This window comes from Oryctolagus cuniculus, chromosome 13 (assembly GCF_964237555.1).
Source record: "Oryctolagus cuniculus chromosome 13, mOryCun1.1, whole genome shotgun sequence".
NCBI classification, from domain to species: Eukaryota; Metazoa; Chordata; class Mammalia; order Lagomorpha; family Leporidae; genus Oryctolagus; species Oryctolagus cuniculus.
In genome coordinates this window covers 51,955,674-51,976,475 of record NC_091444.1, presented here as the reverse complement: position 1 = coordinate 51,976,475, position 20,802 = coordinate 51,955,674, and the positions used below count along the sequence as shown (strand labels likewise).

At 42.8% G+C, this 20,802-nt stretch overlaps 1 protein-coding gene across 11 annotated transcripts in view; it reads left to right on the top strand.

The window, feature by feature from the left end:
* SIPA1L2 (signal induced proliferation associated 1 like 2) overlaps positions 1-20,802 on the top strand; it is a 232,477-nt gene that overhangs the window by 98,286 nt on the left and 113,389 nt on the right. For all 11 annotated transcript variants that reach the window (XM_070055527.1, XM_070055531.1, XM_070055530.1 and 8 more), the window contains one exon: positions 15,568-17,295. In XM_070055527.1, coding sequence (XP_069911628.1) covers positions 15,822-17,295 — 1,474 coding nt within the window. In that variant the 5' untranslated portion in view covers positions 15,568-15,821. The remainder of the gene's footprint in view (positions 1-15,567; positions 17,296-20,802) is intronic.

The window sequence follows — 20,802 nt, the reverse complement described above, 5'->3', positions numbered from 1 at the left end:
TGGGGACTGAAGCTCAGGATTCAAAGCAGAAAAATTTCTTTAGTGATGTAAAATGTGCAAAGCAGGTTTCAGATCTATTGGTCAAAACCACCCCAAATTTGTTAAATTTTCTTAGAATGAAGGAATGTTTACCTTTTTGCTCCAAAATCTGTTCTAACATCTTAAAAAAGCTTACCAGATTTTCTGCACTTTTACCTTTTATGGAGTGACTCAGGTATGTGTTTATGGGAGACATTTTATGGCTAACATAGGAAGGAGACTGTAAATGCAAGTCGAGTGAGTGATTAGGGTTCCTTCTCCGAGAGATGATGTGCGTTCTGGTTGTGCAGGAAAGAATGCAAGGTAAACGGGTTGGTTTACCTTGAGTGGGTAACAGGAGTCAGAGAATGTTGCTGTAATCACTAGTGATGCTCATTTGGAAACCTGGAAGCTAGCTCTATCCTCCCAGACCTTGGCTTAGTGGAGAAACAGGGCTTTCGGTGGTTTAGGACACACTGCATAGGCAGGGCAGAGCTCAAAAGTGTAGTAGGGGCCTCTCCTGGCCCGACTTCCATTTCTGTTGGCCCAGGTTGGAAACACCCATTTATTCCCACCCTACCCAAGACAAGAAGTAAAATTTGCAACTCTCTGCTCCTAGCTGAGGAAAGAAGAAGCAAATTATCTTTTCTGATTTATCATCCTCTAGTAATGGCCCTTGCTACTCCCTAGTTTTTAATCTTAGCAATGTGAATATGGATGGGAAGGTGCATAGTTCTGCACATTGTTTTAGCCAGAAGCAACTGCAGGAAAGCCTAAATGAAGTGTTCTGTTCTTTTATTCTTTAATATTTATTTACTTAAGAGGCAAAGCAACAGGGCAGGAGATGCGGGGGCAGGGAGATAGAGTGAGAAAGATCTGGTTCACTGGTTCACTCTCCACATGACTGAAACAATTCAAGTTGGGCCAGACCAAAGCCAGGAGCCTGGAACTCCATCTGGATCTCCGTATGAGCCACCTTCTGCTGCTTTCCCAGGTGCATTTGCAGGGAGCTGGATCTGAAATAGAGCAGCTGGAACTTGAAGCGGTGTCACAAGCAGCACCTTAACCCATTACACTGCCACACTGGCACCCTGAGCCCTTGCTCAGCTTGTGTTGGCCTGCTCCAAGTCAAGAACTAGGTCATCCATGCTTCTGTGCCCAGCCTGGCATGTAGTAGGTAGGTAGACAAGTTAGAAAGTGTGTGTTCATGGATGAATATGATGGAGTCTATGATAAAATCAAACAACAGAGAGAACTTCCAATGTAAATTTTCAGTGTGAACACAAGTTAGTTGGAGGGATGAGAGTCACAGATAATGACCTTGAGTCATTTGATTTGCTACTAGTAGAGGAAGAAGATTTTCCTAGCATAAGGAACTCTATTAGCAAAAGTTTAGAGGGGGAGGGTGCAGTGGGGGCAACCTTGTAGACCTTTTCAGCCCAAGTCAGATGTGTATGTGCCAAAATTAATCATTCTCACTAGTACCATATAGAAATGAAACATAAAAAGGACAGAGACGGCTAGCATCTGGGGACTCTAGAAGGAAGTCAATTTTTCTTCTAACTAGAGATGTGACCTTATTTAAATTATAGGTTTCTAAAGTGAGGGTGCGAGGTCTCCCTTAGGTTCTTTTTTTTTTTTTTTTTTTTTTTTTTTTTTTAAGATTTTATTTATTTGAGAGGCAGAGTTACAGACAGAGGGAGAGACAGAGAGAAAGGTCTTCCATCCGCTGGTCCACTCCCCAAATGGCTGCAACGGCCGGAGCTGTGCCAATCCAAAGCCAGGAGCCAGGAGCTTCCTCCAGGCCTCCCAAGCAAGTGCAGGGGCCCAAGGACCCGGGCCCTCTTCCACTGCCTTCCCAGGCTGTAGCAGAGAGCCGGATCGGAAGAGGAGCAGCCAGGTCTCGAACTGGCGCCCATATGGGATGCTGGCGCCGCAGGCAGAGGATTTACCTACTGTGCCACGGCGCCGGCCCCTCCCTTAGGTTCTGATGTTATGATTGTGAGTCTAAGCAGGTGAGTAACTCTCAGGCTAGACAGTGCTTTCTCTGCACAGGGAAGAAAGAATGTTTCTTTGAGGCAGAACCAAAAAGATCAATTAAATGTTATTGTTAGCAGTGTTGTGGACATTGCACTATTATTATTTGGTGGTGTTGTTGCTGGGATCATATCCAGTTTGCTCTGCCAGTCAAATGCCTGAGATTCCCTTGGGATATTTGGTATTAGCAGGAGCCAGCTGGGAACAAAATCCCACTTGATTGTGGGCCAGATCTATGCATAGATCTCCCTGCTGATGCTTGGTTATAAAGGCTGCTGCCTTGAGCAAGACCCGTGTCCATATCGTCCCTCAGTCTGGTTCTATAGAGGGCAAAGAGGAGAGCTGCCCACCACAGGAAGAAGGAGGCATGCACCCTACAGTCTGCCTGATTGCTTTCATAGCTCAGTGACTATGCACTATGCTCAGCCAGACAGACTGACTTCCCTCCACAGGAAGGACGGGCCTTGAGACATTCTCTCTTGTGATCCAGTCATTGCCACTCTTCCAGACACAGGATGAAGAGATACGATATCTGATGAATGACTCCTTGTCCACACCTACCATTGAAGAATTAGTCCAATAGCAGGATTAGCCTTTCTGGGCAGGGTATGCGTCTGGCTCTTGCATGCAGATTCTGAAATTAGAACTCCCAAGTCGAGGATTATGGAATACATCAGGAAAGCACATTTGCAAATGCAAACACCACTGCATTTACTGTTGAGGGGTTAGATTTGGGCACTGCTGGGCAAGGTCGCAGGTAGGATGTGGGGGCTGCAGGTACAAATCTGAGGAGGCCTAGAAACCTAGGCCTGCTTTTTCTTGCAATGCAGTCTACTTTCATTGGCTCTTGGTATTGGTGGTACAAGGAGTAGAAGAGTCCTGGACGGTTCTCAAGGAGATTAGGAAGCAGGTCAGTCCAGAACCTAATGGTGGTTTTTATCTTCGTAGTTACAGTATTGCCAGCAACATGGTCTGTTTCTCTTCCTGATTCACCTTGCTCTCTGGCCTTCTCATTCCCCCGATGTTAAGTGGGCACAAGAATTAGTCCTTGGTGAGGAAAAAAATAACACTAGTCAAGGCCTGGAGAGATAGGAGCAATCCACAGCACCCTCTCCCACCCAGGCTTCCACTTGATCTGCTGTCAATAAGATGTGATTTTGTATTTGTGTGATATTAAACACTTGAGAGTGCTCATGTATAATTTCTAACCCAGTCCCCAATGTCTACCTGAGTGTGTTGGTCTCTCAGGTCAGTGGCAGACACCTGAGTAATGGGGCCATTATCTGCTGCCTCCCAGGCACCTTAGCAGGAAGTTGAATCAGGAAGGGGGCAGGACTTGATCTCAGGTATTCTGATACAGGATCTGGGTATCCCAAGCAGTGCATCAACCTGTTATGCCTGCCCTGGAGAATTATTTTTTTTTTTTAATATTTTTCTCTTAATTGTATTTAAAGAAGAATGTAACTAACATACATGTACAGTTATGTCATTTGGATATCCTAGAAAAATGCAAGGAAGAAAGTAGAAAACATGTATAAGGCTACTTGCAAAAGGTAACCACTGTACTAATATGGATATGTGTCTTTGCAGTATTTTTTGTTTATAGGTTTTTAACTATTTTGTGCTTTATGTAAAACTTTGTATATGGCTCTTTGCATATAACATCATATTATGAATTCCCAATGTTGTCCATATTCTTCAAGAAAAAATGAAGGGCTGTATAGTATTCTGTTGGATGAATATAATGTGTTAACCTTGGCCAATGGTTGTGAGGACTTTCACATTCCTAATTCTTGTGGTTTTGGGATCAGTATCTTTCTGTATTAAGTTTTCCTACATCTCTTAATTTTTGAGTTGATTTTTCAGGAATAGAGTATTGATTCAAATGATTTGATTAGTTTTATGGCATTAATTAATGACACTGCCTTATTAGAGTTCAGAGGGTGGTGTCAGTTTATGGGGGAATCCATGTGCAGATCCTCACTGGTAAGGAGAAAGCAAGAGAGAGAGCAAGAGAGAAAGAGTGTGTGTGTATGCATGTGAATGTGCACATGCATATGTGGGACACACATGCACACAACTTTCCTAATTTGCCAGGCCTGAAATGGTACCATACTGTTTTAGCTTCATTTTTTATGGCTTGTTATTCACCTGTGTGTCTACCCCAGCTAAGCTTCTTTGTTTTTTTTTAAAAAGATTTATTTATTTATTTGAAAGTCAGAGTTACACAGAGGAGAGGAGAGGCAGAAAGAGAAAGGTTTTGCATCCGATGGTTCATTCCCCAGTTGGCTGTAATGGACAGAGCTACGCTGATCTGAAGCCAGGGTCCATGAGCTTCTTCCAGATCTCCCACACGGGTGCAGGGGGCCAAGGACTTGGGCCATCTTGTACTGCTTTCCCAGGCCATAGCAGAGAGCTGGATCGGAAGTGGAGTAGCCGGATCTCGAACCAGTGCCATATGGGATGCCAGCACTGCAGGCCAGGGTGTTAACCCGCTGCGCCACAACGCCGGCCCTTCTAAGCTTATTGAGGCTTAGAATGGTCTGATTCATCTTTAATGTTCTCCCTACTTCCCAGCATCCAGTACAGTTCCTCATAGAACTGAATAAGTTTATTTACTCAGTATCAAGAGGTTTTAGTGTCAGATAATAAACCTCATAAGGCTGTTCGGCAAAGCCCAGTGTCTTGTAATTCAGATACACATGGGAGCAGTGCAGAGATGGCTTTCAGTGTATGTGTGAGTAGTGAATGGAGTTTGTTGTGTATTCTCTGCTAAAATTACTATTTTTAAAAAATCAAATACTAGACCATTGTATGGATTGGCAGTGTTTTCTTTTCATGTCCTTTTATGCTAAGTTAAAAGGAAGCATCTTCAGTTTTGATGACTTTGTGGTTTACTTGTTGCATTTTAACAAAGAATGCATTGAAGCCAGCTGTTTTGTCCTGTTTAGTTCTGTTTTCAGTACTGTTGGTTGATTGTTTGTTGAACAGGGTGATATAAATCCTTTGCGCTACAAGAGTTTGCGCTGTTGATTTAATGGATAATACTATTAGTGAGAAGAGAGAGAGAATTGCTTCTCTTCAGTGTAAACAGCAGGAAGGTTCTAGCCTGTCTAGTTTTCATTATAAAATGCTCAGGTTCTCTACTTTGCTATGAATTGTCACTAAACTTTTCTTCAAAGAATAGGACAGATTATTTTCTATGATTGTTAAAGGAAAATAAATTCATTCTATATCAGTTGGCATTAAGTAGAAATTCTTTTCTTCTTTTGCCATGTTTTCCTCTGACATGAATGCATCAACTTAAATTATTTATTGTAACAACTTATTTCCTACAGTGTCATCTGTAATTCAGTGGCTGTGTTACTGAAAAGATGTATTAACTAATGACCTCCTGAGGGAGGGCGTTGAGAGCTATCTCTTTTTTATCCCTTTCTCATTGAAAATATTTAATAAGAAGTGTTCAATACCTGCAACTGATCCCTTCCCTTCAAAAAAAAAAAAAACCCTCTGTGATCAAAGTTTTCCATTTAACGGTATGGCCCTTGTTCTCTTTGTTACAGATATATGTGTAGGTGAATGCACATTGCTATTAGGAATTAGTTCCTAGTATTGACCCATGGAGAGTGAAGAAATCTAGAATAATTCCATATAATATGATAAAGCCTCATGTAATCTTTGTTTATAAAGATTTATTTATTTATTTGAAATAGTTAGAGAGAGAGATCTTCCATTTGCTGGTTTATTCCCCAGACAGCCGCAATGGCCAGGGGTCGACCAGGCCAAAGCCAGGAGCCAGTAGCTTCTTCCAGGTCTCCCATACAGGTGGCTGGGTCCCAAACACTTGGAACATCCTCTGCTGCTTTTCCCAGGCAATTAGCAGAGAGCTGGATTGAAAGTACAATAGCTAGGTCATAAACTGTCTCTCCTAGGCACAGGCGGTGGCATTACCCACATTGCCACAACTCCAGCTCCTCATGTAATGTTCAATAGAAGTTGTAGTTGGGAGTTGGGTGTAGCAGTTAATTCACATCCTGTATTGGCATGCCTGGGTTTGAGTCCCAACTCCACTTCTGATTCCAGCTTCCTGGGAGCAGCAGATGATGGCTCAGGTACTTAAGTCCCTGTCATCCATGTGGGAGACTAGGATTGAGTTCCAAATTCCTGCCCTAGATCAGCCTCAACTTACTATAGAAATTTGGGTAGTGAGCCAATGGATGGTAAGTCTCTCTCCCTTTCTCTGCCTCTCAAATAAAACAAACAAATAAAACAAACAAATAAATAATTTTTTTAGATGTAGACTTTTCAAGGTGACTGAATTATATAGAGTTTAGTAATCCCTGATTGCTTGCTTATCACCCAGAATTATTTAAAAAAAGAGAGAGAGAGAAAGAGAGAAGAAGAAATTGCATTTGGGAAGAGATTAACACCTTACTGGAGGATATTCTGGGTAATTTTCTTGCCTTCTAAAACCTTCTGTTTTCGGCCGGCGCCGCGGCTCACTAGCTAATCCTCCGCCTAGCGGCGCCGGCACACCGGGTTCTAGTCCCGGTCGGGGCACCGGATTCTGTCCCGGTTGCCCCTCTTCCAGGCCAGCTCTCTGCTGTGGCCAGGGAGTGCAGTGGAGGATGGCCCAGGTGCTTGGGCCCTGCACCCCATGGGAGACCAGGAAAAGCACCTGGCTCCTGGCTCCTGCCATCGGATCAGCGCGGTGCGCCGGCCGCAGCGCGCCAGCCGCGGCGGCCATTGGAGGGTGAACCAACGGCAAAGGAAGACCTTTCTCTCTGTCTCTCTCTCTCACTGTCCACTCTGCCTGTCAAAAAAAAAAAAAAAAAAAAAAAAAAAACCTTCTGTTTGGCTCTTGGAGATTTATATTATATATTGTAAATCTGTTACTGCTTTCTGTTCCTATTTGTTGCATGTAAATCAATGCACAGTCATCCTATATATTTTTAAACACTTACTTATTTATTTGAAAGGTAGAGTTATAGAGAGTGAGGAAGAGACAGAGACAGAGAGAGATATCTTGCATCTGTTGTTTTATTCTCCAAATGGCCACAACGGCCAGGGCTGAGCCAGGCTGCAGCTAGGAGCCAGGAATTCTATCTGAGTCTTCCACATGCAGGGACTCAAGCATTTGGGCTCTCTTTCCCAGTTGCATTAGCATGGAGCTGTATCAGAAGTGGAGCAGCCAGGAACGAACCAGCTCTCTTATGGGATGCCAGCATTGGAGGCAACCACTTAACCTGTGATGCCAAAACACTGCCCCCATCCTGTACTTTGTAAACATGAGTTCTTCCATTCCTGTGCTCCTTTGGAATAGTTATGTTTCATAGTCATATGCTGCATTTCAAGTTAATTTATCAATAATGTTTATTCATAAATATTATGTTTCCTGCCATTATATATAAGATAATCTTTTAAAAATGTATAACTATCCCTATTTTACAGGTAAGTAGCTCAGAAAAGGTAAGCAACATTACAGTGGTTTCAACTAGCATATAATAGAGTGGGATGTTTGCTGAATATCCAAATGCCAAGACATGTCTGTCTTCTAGAACTTAGAGTTTAGAGGAAGATAGCAGAAAGTAAATAAACTGATAAATAGCATGGTGTAACTTATAGTAAGAAAAATGATGCAGCGTGATATGGGGACACAAAGTAAGATCACTTAGAACTAACCTTGTGATTTGAGAAAGCGTCCAGAAAACATCATATATGAGCTGAAGGCTGATCAGTAACAACTGTTAACAAGACAAGGGGGAGAAAAGAAGTCTTCAGGAGTATTTGGGCAGGAGGAACAGAACTCCTTGGACAAGAAAATGAAGGTTCAGCAAATGAGAACATAGTGGACAGAGGTCCATCAGCTGGACAAGGGGTGGAACATACTTATGTACCAAATCACAAATTATCTGTGCTACTCTAACATAACATTATTTATTCTGAGGGAAATTTGTAAGTACTGAAGGGTTTTTATAAAAAGCTAGAAAAATATATGATAGTGGTTCTATGGTGGTAGCAGTTGAGGTAGAGAGATGAGTATGGCTTCGAGGAACATATAGAAAGTCATGGCTTGGGTTGGATATGGGCTGTGAAGGCAAGGCAGGATGAACACTGGGTATTTGGCTTGGGCAGTTGAGAGCATATTTGGGTTCAGTGGGTGGGCAGGATATAAGCCATTAAAATCACAACTTGGAAATGTTGGTGATTGAGACATCTTTGGGCTTGTGGATAAAGATTTATGAGTCATCTACACAGAGATGAAATATGAAACTACTAGCATTGCATAAGGAAATATATAGAATTCAATGAGCAGGCAGTTTAGGGTAAGCTCTGAAGGCTGCCAGCACTTAAGACCAGAGGAAGAGAGAATATCCAGGAGACCAACAGGCGGGAATGGAGACTCGTGCTCCCAGCGTGTGTTAGGATGCTCTGTTGTCTCAGTGCTCTGGAGTACTTTGGTGTGTGGTCACTTCAGTTTACATGAATGTGCATAAGTCAGTCCTGAGTGGCAGCTTAGTGTCAGGCATGACTGGGGGCTGAGGATATGATCTGTGAATATGACAGCCCAGGACTCCTCTCACATGGAGTCCACTACTATGTATGAGTAGAGCTGTCCAGGAGCCTCACCTGACACACCCTTGACTGGACCCTCTTACTCACCCTGAAGGACAAGTCACTGTGATGTCAGTTAATTATATGGGATTTTCATGGAGACCGAATCCTTCAGGCACTTTTTTTTTTTTAAGTCTTGCTATACTTCCATGAAAAAGTTCTTGTTCCACACCAAGGGGACATCACTTAACACATTCCTCAAAACAAAAAGTTAATTGACTTAAAAAGTGGATTATTAAACACCAGTGTGAACTTCCCACCAAGAATATATTTTGTTCCAGTTCATAAATCATAGGTTACCCCTGTGCTAGGAAACCACAAAGAAGAGAGTTCTACTAGTTTTTAAGTCCTTATATCCAAAAATATCTTGGGTACCCAGTGATTCATTCAAGATGAATGTCCAACAACTGATTTCATATCCAACTCAATAATGTTATTATTGAACTTCTGTATCAGTTTATAATCATTATTCTTTAATAACAGATAGTTTATCAAGTCACTTTATATTCTTGATTTGGGTAGTCTGCTTGATATCAGTGCGAGTTAATGAATTGTTTTACAGATATTTAGTTGTAATTTCATATAATACCAGGCTGAGTGTCCCTGGCATGGTAGTCCTCTGGTAAGTGCATTTCAGGTGGTTAAACCTCAAGTGCAAATAACACCTCCTCTTTCATTGTCTTTTTGGCCACAGAAGAGTCAGTAAAAGTGGGGTCAGTTTGTTCCTCCTTTTATTACATATGATAGTATTAGAGCTGATGGGATACTGGTAGGGAAAATAAGCATTTTTTTTTTACTGTAGTTATACTTGTATTATAAATCTGCTGTGTAATTTTAACCATTTTTTTCTTGAATGGGGCTCATAATTTGTGCATTTTGTGGTTTTTCAATCCATTTGCTACAGCTGCAGTCCTGATAAGTGGCTCAATTATAACTATAACATTGGTCTTAAAGACTCACTGATGCTTCATGGAAAACTTTGAAAAAAACATTCTATTTAAAGACAATTATGCTTAAAATATCCCATTCTCCATTTCTGTTTAATCCTTGAAGACTTATTACCAGGACTGTTAGGGTAAAAACAGATTATTCTTTCAGGCTCTGAAGTCCTTTAATTTCTCTTGCAGTTGTTGATTGCTGCATCCCCTAGCTCTTCCTCACTTGGGTCACCCCCTACCTGTAAGGTCACACAGGTTTCCATGTTGTTTTCTAAAGTGCTCACGGAGGGCTGGTGACAATTTTTTTTTTATCTTTACTGGGGAGCAAAAGCCATAGAATTTGATGAAATGTAAGAATTGTTAGAAACTATTGGGTGACAGTGCCCTTGACATTAAGAATTGACTTAAAGGAAAGATGGCTGTCTTAAGCATTAATCTAGATATCTGCTTTAATTATTGATCATTTTGACATGGACTTAATTCTCCGTGTTCCCCAGATAGAATCTAAGTTTGGGGAATTTCCTTGAAGAGAAGACCTCCATGTTGCTGATGACATTACAGGCTCTGCTGCAGAATTCTGGTCTAGTCCCAGGATGGATTAAATAATGCTTGAATTTGCTTTGATATATGTGCTTTTTAAACCACACCAACTCAGAAATGTTTGTTCATTTAACCATTCATTTAGAAGAGTAGTTGTTAATCCCTATGCGCTCTCTGAATGGGAAGGAGCTAGTGGTTGAGGTGGCAAAGAAAACCTGTTTTACGGCACATCTTTTTTATTTTTTAGATTTTTGGCTGTTTATTGATCTGAAAGGCAGAGTGACAGAAGGGTGGGGGGAGAGAGAGAGAGAGAATCTTCCATCTGCTGCTTCACTCCCCAAATGACCACAACAGCCACGACTGGGCCAGACTGAAGCCAGGAGCCAGGAGCTCCATCCAAGTCTTACTTGTAGATGGCAGGCAATAAGTGTCGGAGCCGGTGACACATTGCTTCCCAGGTGCATTATAGGAAAGCTGCGTGGGAAGCAGAGTAGCCAGGACTCAAACTGGCATTCTGATAGAGGATGTAGGTATCAAAAGTGGCAGCTTAACTTACTGTACCACAACACTGTCCTCTGACACATCTTGTGAACACTTCCTTAAGTAACACTTCTGCTTTCTGAGAAAGCATACCATGACTTTTTGGAGACCAATTTTGCACTTGCCAGTGTTAATACTACCCTAATCAGTTTCACAATCTCTTTGAATGATGAAATGATAGAAAAGTCACAGAGAATAAAGAGAGGAACAGACTCCCAGCTGTTCATGAAAAAGAAGACAGGTGGGGACTCAGCAATTCCTTTATGTTCATCTCTAACTTGGATGTGGTGCTGAGCGCCTTTTGTGACATCCTGGTTGGAATGGTGCGTAGACTTGTGTCCAGAGCCACCATAAGCAACCCACAGAACATGGAGCTGGTGGCAGAACTGGCCGTTTAGGTATCCTTGTTATTTACCATGTTTGGGAATAGCCATTAGCCTCAGAGAGGAAGCCGCTGAGATGCTTAGAAGATGAAGTATGACATTCTTTCCCGTCTATACAATCACAAGACACATCTGTAATCACCACATTTGTCTGTTGTGGAAGGGGGGTGGTGGGAAGCGTCCTCTTCAGAGTGAGATAGTTGTTGAATGTTGAATTTATGTTCATGGTAATCTGCTCTAAGGATTTGAGAAAATGTCTAGGGGCAAATAGTGTCTTGTAGAGTGTTAGTAGCTATCTGTATTTCTCTTTCTCTGAAATGAACATGTTTCTGGAAAGTGAAATTTTTATGATTACAATACAATAGATTCTGTAAATGCAACAACTTGCTGTTTAAATATTATATTGTAGAGGGTTACTGCCTAATGTATTTGTTTAGTCATTTAGTAATTTACTTAATAGTATTTATTGAACATCTACCACACACAAGAAATTTCTATGTACTGCTGTTGAAGTGGTGAACCAAACAGACCTAGTTCTAGACTCATATTGTTCTCTCTCTCTCTCTTTCCCCTCAAATTATTTATTTATATGTGAAAGTCAGGTGGGGTTCGCGGAGAGATATCTTCCATCCACTGATTGACAACAGCAGAGGCTAGGCCAGACCCAAAGCAGGAGCTCCTTCTGGGTCTCCCACGTGGAAGACAGGGACTCAAATACTTGAGATGTCATCTGCTGCTTCCCAGTTTGCACATCAGCAGGAAACTGGATCTGAAGAGAAGCAGAGACTCTACCCAGGGAACTCTGTATAGCATGTGGGCATCCCAAGCAACATTCTAACCACTAGTCAGGCCTTAGCAGTGAGCTTTCTGCTAGGGGAAGTGCTCATTATCAGGCATAGAAAATGGGTGATTTGGAAGTGGAAGATCCCTTACAGGAATACCTGGCTGGGGAGGAGCATGGTGATGGGGAATGGTGGTCAGCTCAGCCCAGGCAGTTGGTGCTCCATTTGGAGGGATCAGCGCAGACCAAGGCTTTCATGTGCTCTGAGTTTGCTTAGCTTTTATCCTCTGTAACAAACCTAATGATAAAATGCAGCACAAATGCACTGATTTTTAATCACACCTGCTATTTGTTATAAAATAATCCTTATTCTGGGGCTGGCACTGTGGCTTATTTGGTTAATCCTCCGCCTGCGGTGCCGGCATCCCATATAGGCACCGGGTTCTAGTCCCAGTTGCTCCTCTTCCAGTCCAGTTCTCTGCTGTGGCCTGGGAAAGTAGTGGAGGATGGCCCAGGTGCTTGGGCCCCTGCACACGCAAGGAAAACCAGGAGGAAGCACCTAGCTCCTGGTTTCGGATCAGCACAGCGCGCCAGCCGTAGCGGCCATCTTGGGGGTGAACCAGTGGAAGGAAGACCTTTCACTCTGTCTTTCTCACTGTCTATAACTCTACCTGTCAAATAAAAAAAAAAAAATCCTTATTCTTTGACCCTATCTTCTGCTTCTTCAAGAGAACTATAGAATAAACATTTTTTTATTTTTTAATATTGTATGTTAAACAGTGAGAAGGTTACAGCTATAGAGGAATTTGGATGCTCAGAAGACAGATTTTTCAATAAGAATCTGAGCCCCGTAAATTCTGATGACTTTCTATGTATAGTCAGTTTTTCCTGGACTAATTATTTAAGTGTATATCTTACTATTTCTAGTCCTAGTTTTAATATTTTGTAGTTTCTCTATTTTCTGCACATCTATTAGTGGGTGGTTTAAATTCAAGAGCTTCCCTGGGGGGTATGACAAAGGGTTACAGGTGTGAGGAGATGCTGATTTGTGTAGCTCTGATGAGGGCAGTGGGGTAGGGTGGCAGTCTCTTGGTCTCTTAATTGTGCTTTTTTTTAAAAAAGATTTATTTATGTATTTATTTGAAAGAGTTACACAGAGAGAGGAGATGGGGAGAGAGAGAGAGAGAGAGAGAGAGAGGTCTTCCATCTGATGGTTCACTCCCCAATTGGCTGCAACTGCCGGAGCTGCGCCGATGAGATCCGAAGCCAGGAGCCAGGAGCTTCTTCCGGGTTGCTCATGCGGGTACAGGGGCCCAAGGACTTGGACCATCTTCTACTGCTTTCCCAGGTCATAGCAGAGAGCTGGATCGGAAGTGGAGCAGCCAGATCTCGAACCAGCACCCATAAGGGATGCCGGCACTTTAGGCCAGGCATTAACCCGCTGCGCCACAGCACTGGCCCCTTAATTGAGCTTTTAATTTAGAATATTTTCCTGCTTTGACTCCCGTGGTATGTACAACATTGATACTTATTGTGTGCCATCAACATAGAAAAGGGAGGGAGGTAGAATATGTCCTAATTGGCATTTATTTTATCTTACAAATAGGAGGTTAAAGGAATTTCAAAGCAATGGTTAAGGTTTTTTTTGTTTTGTTTTGTTTTGCATTTCATGTTTGTATTTGTGGTACATTTTCAATTTGCAGCTGATTTTTTTTTTCTGTTCACCTCAATTGTCATCATTCTATTCACATTTTCCATTCTGAGGTCACTTTTGGGGAAATTGTTTTCTTAGGAAATTAATTGTTTCCTCTGGGTTTTCAGATTTGTTGCCATAAAGTTACATGTGGTAACTGTACTTACATTTATATATTTTCATGTCTTTTATCTGTGCTTATGTCTTCTTTTTCATTTGAAGACTTGTGTGCTGTGCTGTCTCTTTTTCAGGCTTGAGAAGGTATATACCTATCTTCTTACTGTTTCAAAGCTAGGATTCAGTTTTGTTCTTTCTACTTTTTTTTTCTGTACATTTTACTGTTCTGTGGTGAGTTGTGTGATGAATTCTGTGTTCCTGATGAAATTTCTGAAAACTATAGGTTGGAACTTGGTGCTGGCTAGGACAGGCACAGAATATATGCAAATGAGTAACTGCAAACTAATTTCGTATCAGTGACTGTGAATTCATGTAGTTCTTTGGCAGTTACTGAAATAATACTTTGTTGTGTGCCATTCACAGCAGAAATGTCAACAGAATTTACAGATTCTGTATAAGCCTAGTACAAGTGAGTCAAATACATTTCAGGAGAGAGAGATTAGGCAAGATGTCTTGTACTGTAGTTGTCACTTTTGCAGTTTCCAGGAACAGATTTGATAATAGCCTGAATTGTACAGGAAATAGGTTAAAATTCAGTCATCTGTGGTCCTTTTAAACATAATAATTCTAAGTGAAATAGTAAGGTACAGTCATTTTTCTTGCCTTTCTGAGAAGCATGAGATAGTATGTCTCCTCTTCTGTGCATGTAAGCATCTGACTGCCTACTCTCCCTTTGTTTGTCCTATCGTAAAATATCAGTATATTTCCTCAGTTATGAACAGTTCTGGGAATAGACAGCATGTTATCATGCCAAGACTTTTAAAAAGATGTACATAATGTGAGGAAAACAGCTACCATCACCAGAAAATATAGGTTGTTTCAAGAGACCACCACATGCTCATCTTAGTACCATTAGGAGCCCATTGGAAAGATTTCTTATGATATTTAGCTGGTTGGGGTTTTAACATTTTTGAGCTGAATTGCAGTTATTTCCTAGGCTTTGGTGACGGGTAAGGGAGATCGGTTGTATTATACTTTTATTACCATCATTATTTCCAGAAGAGATAGAGCTGTTCTGTCACTCTTGTACTGACAAGTGAGGTACTCAATCTGTCATGAGTTGGGAAGATACATAATCCTTGGCAATATTTTTGTTTAATTAAAGATAGAATAAATGAGAAGGAAAGATATTTGTAATTAAAGAGAAGAGTGGGTTAGACTGAGTTTCTACCAACACACAGGTCTTATTGCAGTGTTTTATAGATCTAGGTGACTTATTTTATCCCACACATTTGCCTGTAGTATAATGAACTAGAAAGTTGAATTCTTCAGACACCAGGTCATTCAAGAACCTTTCTCACTTTATTTGATTGTGAACAGTCATACAGATTCACATGCTAATGCCTGATATTGACCTTCTGCAGTGGGACAATTTGAGTATTTTGAAAGAAAGTATAATAATAATCACATTACATATATGACTAGCTTATTACTCCTATCATTAATTTAATCATTGAAATGTTGTATGATTATTGTAGCTTAAGCCAGGCTGCATGAATAGTTCATGTGAATCTGACACTGAAAGGCCTGGCTCCTGGCTTAGAGGAACTTGAGATCTGCTGGTAAGAGAGACTGACCAGTTGACAGCTCTGTTGGAGGTAGATGAGGGCAAGTGTGAGGAGGTCACCGAGGGGGAGTCTCTTTGCTCAGATATAGTGTCAGGGCAGGAGACAGCCATGTAGAGAAGGAAGATAGAGATGTTCCAGAGAAAAGGAACGGTGTGACTGCTGTGGAGGGACTGGACATGGGTGGAGCAAGGAGAGAAAGAATAATGAGCCATACTGAAAAATGGTTGAAATTGAGCTTTATTAATTGCTAATGGCTATTTCCTTTCCTTTATTTCAGGTGAAGGAAACATCCATGACCAGATGTCTTAAGAAATGCTTTTGAAAAGAACAGAGGTGTACAAATTCATGACAACAGTTGAGCAAGCTGGTTTTGGTGACACTATGTTCTGAGGATGTTGTTTACTTTTGGTTAAAATGAAAAAAATAGACAAAGCCTTTATATCTGCACTTATTATTGTGTTGTAAAGAGCAATGTGATTAGATTTGCATCCATTCTTCTGGGAAGACTTGAAGCTTCTGGCTTTGCTAGACATGAGTGACCCAAGGCAGTCACAAGAAGATAAGCACAAACTTGGCAGAGCGTCTTCAAAGTTCAAGGACCCTCCCAGAATCATGCAGTCGGATGATTATTTTGCTCGAAAATTTAAAGCCATTAATGGCAACATGGGACCCACTTCTTTAAATGCCTCAAATTCCGGTGAGAGTGGTGGTCCAGCCAACGGTACCCCAGCCGTGCCCAAAATGGGCGTGAGAGCAAGAGTGTCTGAGTGGCCTCCTAAAAAGGACTGTTCCAAGGAGCTGACATGCAAGACGCTGTGGGAAAGCCGATCTCAGACCAGCTACGAAAGTGTCACCTCCATCATGCACAATGGGCAGAATGACCAGCGTGATGGGCAGCAAGAGGAACAGCTTGATGTGGACTTCGTGGAGGCGAAGTACACCATCGGAGACATCTTTGTTCATTCTCCTCAAAGAGGGCTTCACCCCATCAGGCAGAGAAGCAATAGCGATGTCACCATCAGTGACATCGATGCTGAAGATGTCTTAGACCAAAATGCAGTCAACCCCAACACTGGGGCCGCCTTGCACAGGGAATACGGGAGCACATCGTCCATCGACAGGCAGGGCTTATCTGGTGAAAACTTTTTTGCTATGCTTCGAGGGTACCGAGTAGAGAATTATGACCACAAGGCAATGGTCCCCTTTGGGTTCCCTGAGTTTTTTCCCTGTGATCCTGCAATATCCCCCAGCCTTCATGCAGCAGCACAGATTTCTAGGGGAGAATTTGTCCGCATCTCAGGGTTGGACTACATGGACAGTGCCCTCCTGATGGGGAGAGACAGGGACAAGCCTTTCAAACGGAGGTTAAAATCGGAGTCGGTGGAAACTTCCCTCTTCCGAAAGTTGCGAACTGTTAAAAGCGAGCATGAAACTTTCAAGTTCACATCAGAACTGGAGGAGGGCCGTCTTGAGAGGGGCATTCGCCCTTGGCATTGTCAGCGATGTTTTGCACATTATGATGTCCAGAGCATTTTGTTTAATATCAATGAAGCCATGGCTACAAGGGCTAATGTGGGGAAAAGAAAAAACATAACCACCGGGGCTTCTGCCGCATCCCAGACGCAGATGCCCACGGGCCAGACAGGCAACTGTGAGTCCCCTTTGGGGAGCAAGGAGGACCTCAACTCAAAAGAGAACCTGGATGCTGATGAAGGGGATGGGAAAAGCAACGACCTCGTCCTTAGTTGTCCTTACTTTAGAAACGAGACTGGTGGAGAAGGTGACAGGAGGATCGCGCTCTCTCGAGCCAATTCATCCTCTTTCAGCTCTGGGGAAAGCTGCTCCTTTGAGTCGTCTCTCAGCTCTCACTGCACAAATGCAGGCGTCTCGGTCTTGGAAGTGCCACGAGAAAACCAGCCCATTCACAGGGAGAAGGTCAAGCGCTACATCATTGAGCACATTGACCTGGGGGCCTACTATTACCGTAAATTCTTCTACGGAAAAGGTAAGGAAGAGCTCTGGAGGTGGACGGGTGCGTCTCAGGGATTATCTCTTCAAGGCTAGTGCAACATTTTACCTTGTGTTGGGCATTCCTTAGCGGTCCACTGGGCTTGCCCTTGTGTTTGACACATACTGATGGTCCTCCATTGCTGCCAGACTAATGTCTTTAGAGTTTCCTGCCTTTCTTGATTCGTAACCTGCAGTGTAGAAATGTCTCCCCGCCTCTGCTCTAACAGCTTGTGAACATCACAAATACAGACTAGATTTAGATTTTACCCCTTTTAGTAAGTCTTCCCTGATTAGCTCTAGCCCTTTCCTACTTCTCTGAATAATCCCTTACACTGTTTACACTGACTAATCCTGTGAGTTTTTACCCCTTTAGTCTTTTCTGGGCTTTGTTTCTACTACATAGCTGTATGTGTTGAACATGTCAAATGAGTTCCTGTTGAGAGAATGCATGGATTAGCATGATAGGCAAAGTTTGTTTACAGTTTTATAAATGTTCTTACATGTTAAAATGCAAATAGTTTTCTGATACTATTACTTAGAGATTCTTTAATGCCATGTAAAATCAGTTATTTTTGCTTTTATTTATATCTTCAGGCTTGAAGGGTATGTTCTTTGGAGGTTTCGTAATTGAGACCTCAGCCTTTAACTAAGTGTCATTCAGTTATCCAGGGACATGAGAATGCACACTTTTAGAGACTCAGAGAAATGAGTTCCACACATGTGCCAGTAGAACCTTCAGGGCATGTCTGGCTGCCTTTCTATTGGGTACAATTGGACCCCTTTGCTCGTTCCTTATAGGAGAACTTGCTTTTCAGGGCTACATTTCATGTCTTCAGTTTCATCGTTCACCCTTTTTCCCAATCCCGAGTATAAGCTTATGGAGTACCTAAGGAACAAAGGTGGGCAGACAGACTACTCCTTGTTTTGTCCCTAATGAAGCAATAGTTCTGTCATTCTGTCTTCTTAGAGCATTTGCACGTAATTTTTGATGCTAGTTGTTTCTTTCTTTGGAGCATATCACAGGGATAACTCAGATCTCAAGAGGTCATTCTGTGCATTCAAGTCACTTATAACAAAAACCAGTATAGACCCTTTTTTGTTACTTTTCTTGCCAACTATGAACTTAAAAGAATCTGGTTCCTGGATGAATTTTCATTATTAAATTTAGAACTTCATTTCCCCCATTTTTTGCATTCAGATTTAACCAGTCACCTGTGGTCATATTACTATAAAATAATAGAAATCAGAGAAGTAGTTATGACGCTGGGCATGCAAGAAAGCTCCATAAACAGACTCTTGCATCGCGGCTGGTCGTGTAACTTGAACAGTCTCTCTGTCCTCATACTGATGGTGTAGTGGGACTGGAGTAATTTTGCCAACAGGTGCTGGTTCCCCAGTTGTGCCTCCTATTCCTTCCGGGCCTTAGCACCTGATCCCAGCCCTGGCTTCTGATATGCATCACTATTACCACTGCTAGTGGCTGGCAAGAGCACAGCATCTTTGACCTGCCTTTAGTCTGTGCGGTGAAACTAACCCCTGACCCTCACAACTGTGTTCCTCCAGAGGCCTCGTATTATAAAGCACTGCACAAGAATGGTTTCTGGGTGAAACTAAGTTTTTCTGGAAAGAGAGACAGTAGAGAAGTAGGCTTCCGGATTAAGGTTGTTTTTACTAATGAAGCCATAGCTACCAGTGGTAACAATAAAATATAGACTCTTAGATTTATTATGTGCCAGAATCCTCAGGGAATTTGTCATGCTGGCTAGCCGAGTATTGTGTAAATAGTTTGTGATTCATCCTTTAAAATATCAGAACATAAAACTTATATGTTCACATTTATGCCGGGACTTAGTGCCAGCATCTCATATTCTCTTGTACCTCCTAAGTATATGTGGAATGAAAACCTTTTGTTCACAAGACTAATGGTCACCACCATCTGATTCAATGTCCTCAGGGTCTGTTTCGTGCGTGGGGTGACTTCTGGTCTCTAGACCCTGTTAGTTCTCCTGACTGCTGCCTGTAGTTTCTCTGTAACTCTCCACTATCACTTGCTTGTTTTGAAGACTCCTCTGTGAGTGTTGTACTTCCTATATGTCTTTCGAGGGCATCGGAAGTAGCATCAGAGTTGTTAGATTTGAATGTGAAATTAAAACAAGCCCCGAAGAAGAATCTGAGCATAGACTGCCCTGAGACGAAATCATGGATGCAGCTCAGGGTTGCTGGGATCCCGTGGTTCTGGGCTGTGTGTGCTCTGTGTCTGTGAACTAGCTGGAGAGCTGGATTCTGGACTGCTTTGCAAAGCCTGCAACATGGATGAGCGGGTCAGCAGTCCCTGTGGTTGCTTTGTCTTCTGTGTCCTGTGACTTTGTGCTGTGGAAGATGCTGCTTTGCCAAGGGAGGCGAGGGAGCGAGTAGCTGCTGGGAGAGTAAGCCCCAGCCTCACGCTCAGCCTGCCTCTGCTCTGCTCACCGGTACAGCTGTGAACCATGCCCTGTGTTCTCCTATATTTAGCTTTTCTCCTGTGGCCCAGTGTGAATTGAAAGTGAAATTGCCTACAATAGCATTTGCTGCTGCTCCTGCTAGTCTCTCTGTGGGGCCATTTAGAACTAAGGGCAGAGGCAGCCGCATGGTGCTGGGACCCAGAGCTGGCCACGGTCTCCCGTGGTGTGGGAGAGGAGATGAGGCCGCAGCTTCACCACTGGACCCAGCTGTGCAGGGCCCTTTGAGTTGTAAACACACCCCAAGTTGTGGCAACGTCCTCATATTTAACAACAGACGTCTGGGCCCAGACAGACTGGCACAGAGAATGGTGTCTTCTCAAATACATTTTATTCCATTTCCAGTTTGTATTTTCCCTCCTCTCAGAGTTTTTCTCATTGGGAACAGACTCTCAGGGACCTTTTGATACTTTTCTGAGTGGCTTTTATTTTGTGCTATGCTTGAATGTTCTGCGTAAAACTTGAAGAATTCACTGGCTCTCCATCCCTGGGAATTGTTTTAAGTATGGAACTTTCATCATGTGGTTTACTCTTTATTGGGCAGTTGACGGGAAAGGGCCCCACATTACACGGAGGTGAATGCCCGTGGCTTACAGTCACTGACAGGTGTCTTCATAACTCTGCAAAGCATTTATGCAGGGGAGCGGCTCGCTTGTCCAGGCACATCCGTTTGTGCTTTTGTCAGGAGAGTGGGGATTATGACCAGCACAGAGAATGCGCAGTGCTGTTCCTTCCTTCTGGTGGTGACTGCCGGGAGAACCGCCCATGCCTCTGGTGGAACTCTAGTGACAGTGCTGAGTCCCTCCTGGCTGAGCTCTCGGGCAGTGACGAATGGCCCTGGGCAGGGGAGGGGAAAGGTGTGCTTGACCTTCCTGGGTCCTGTGAGCTTCAGTGAGGTTAGCTTTCCAGGTAGCACAGCAGTGGCCTTAGGCCTGCCTTGGCACTGGGAGCTGTCCCCCGTACAGCTAGAGTCAGAACTCTACACACAGTCCTTGTGGGTCCCT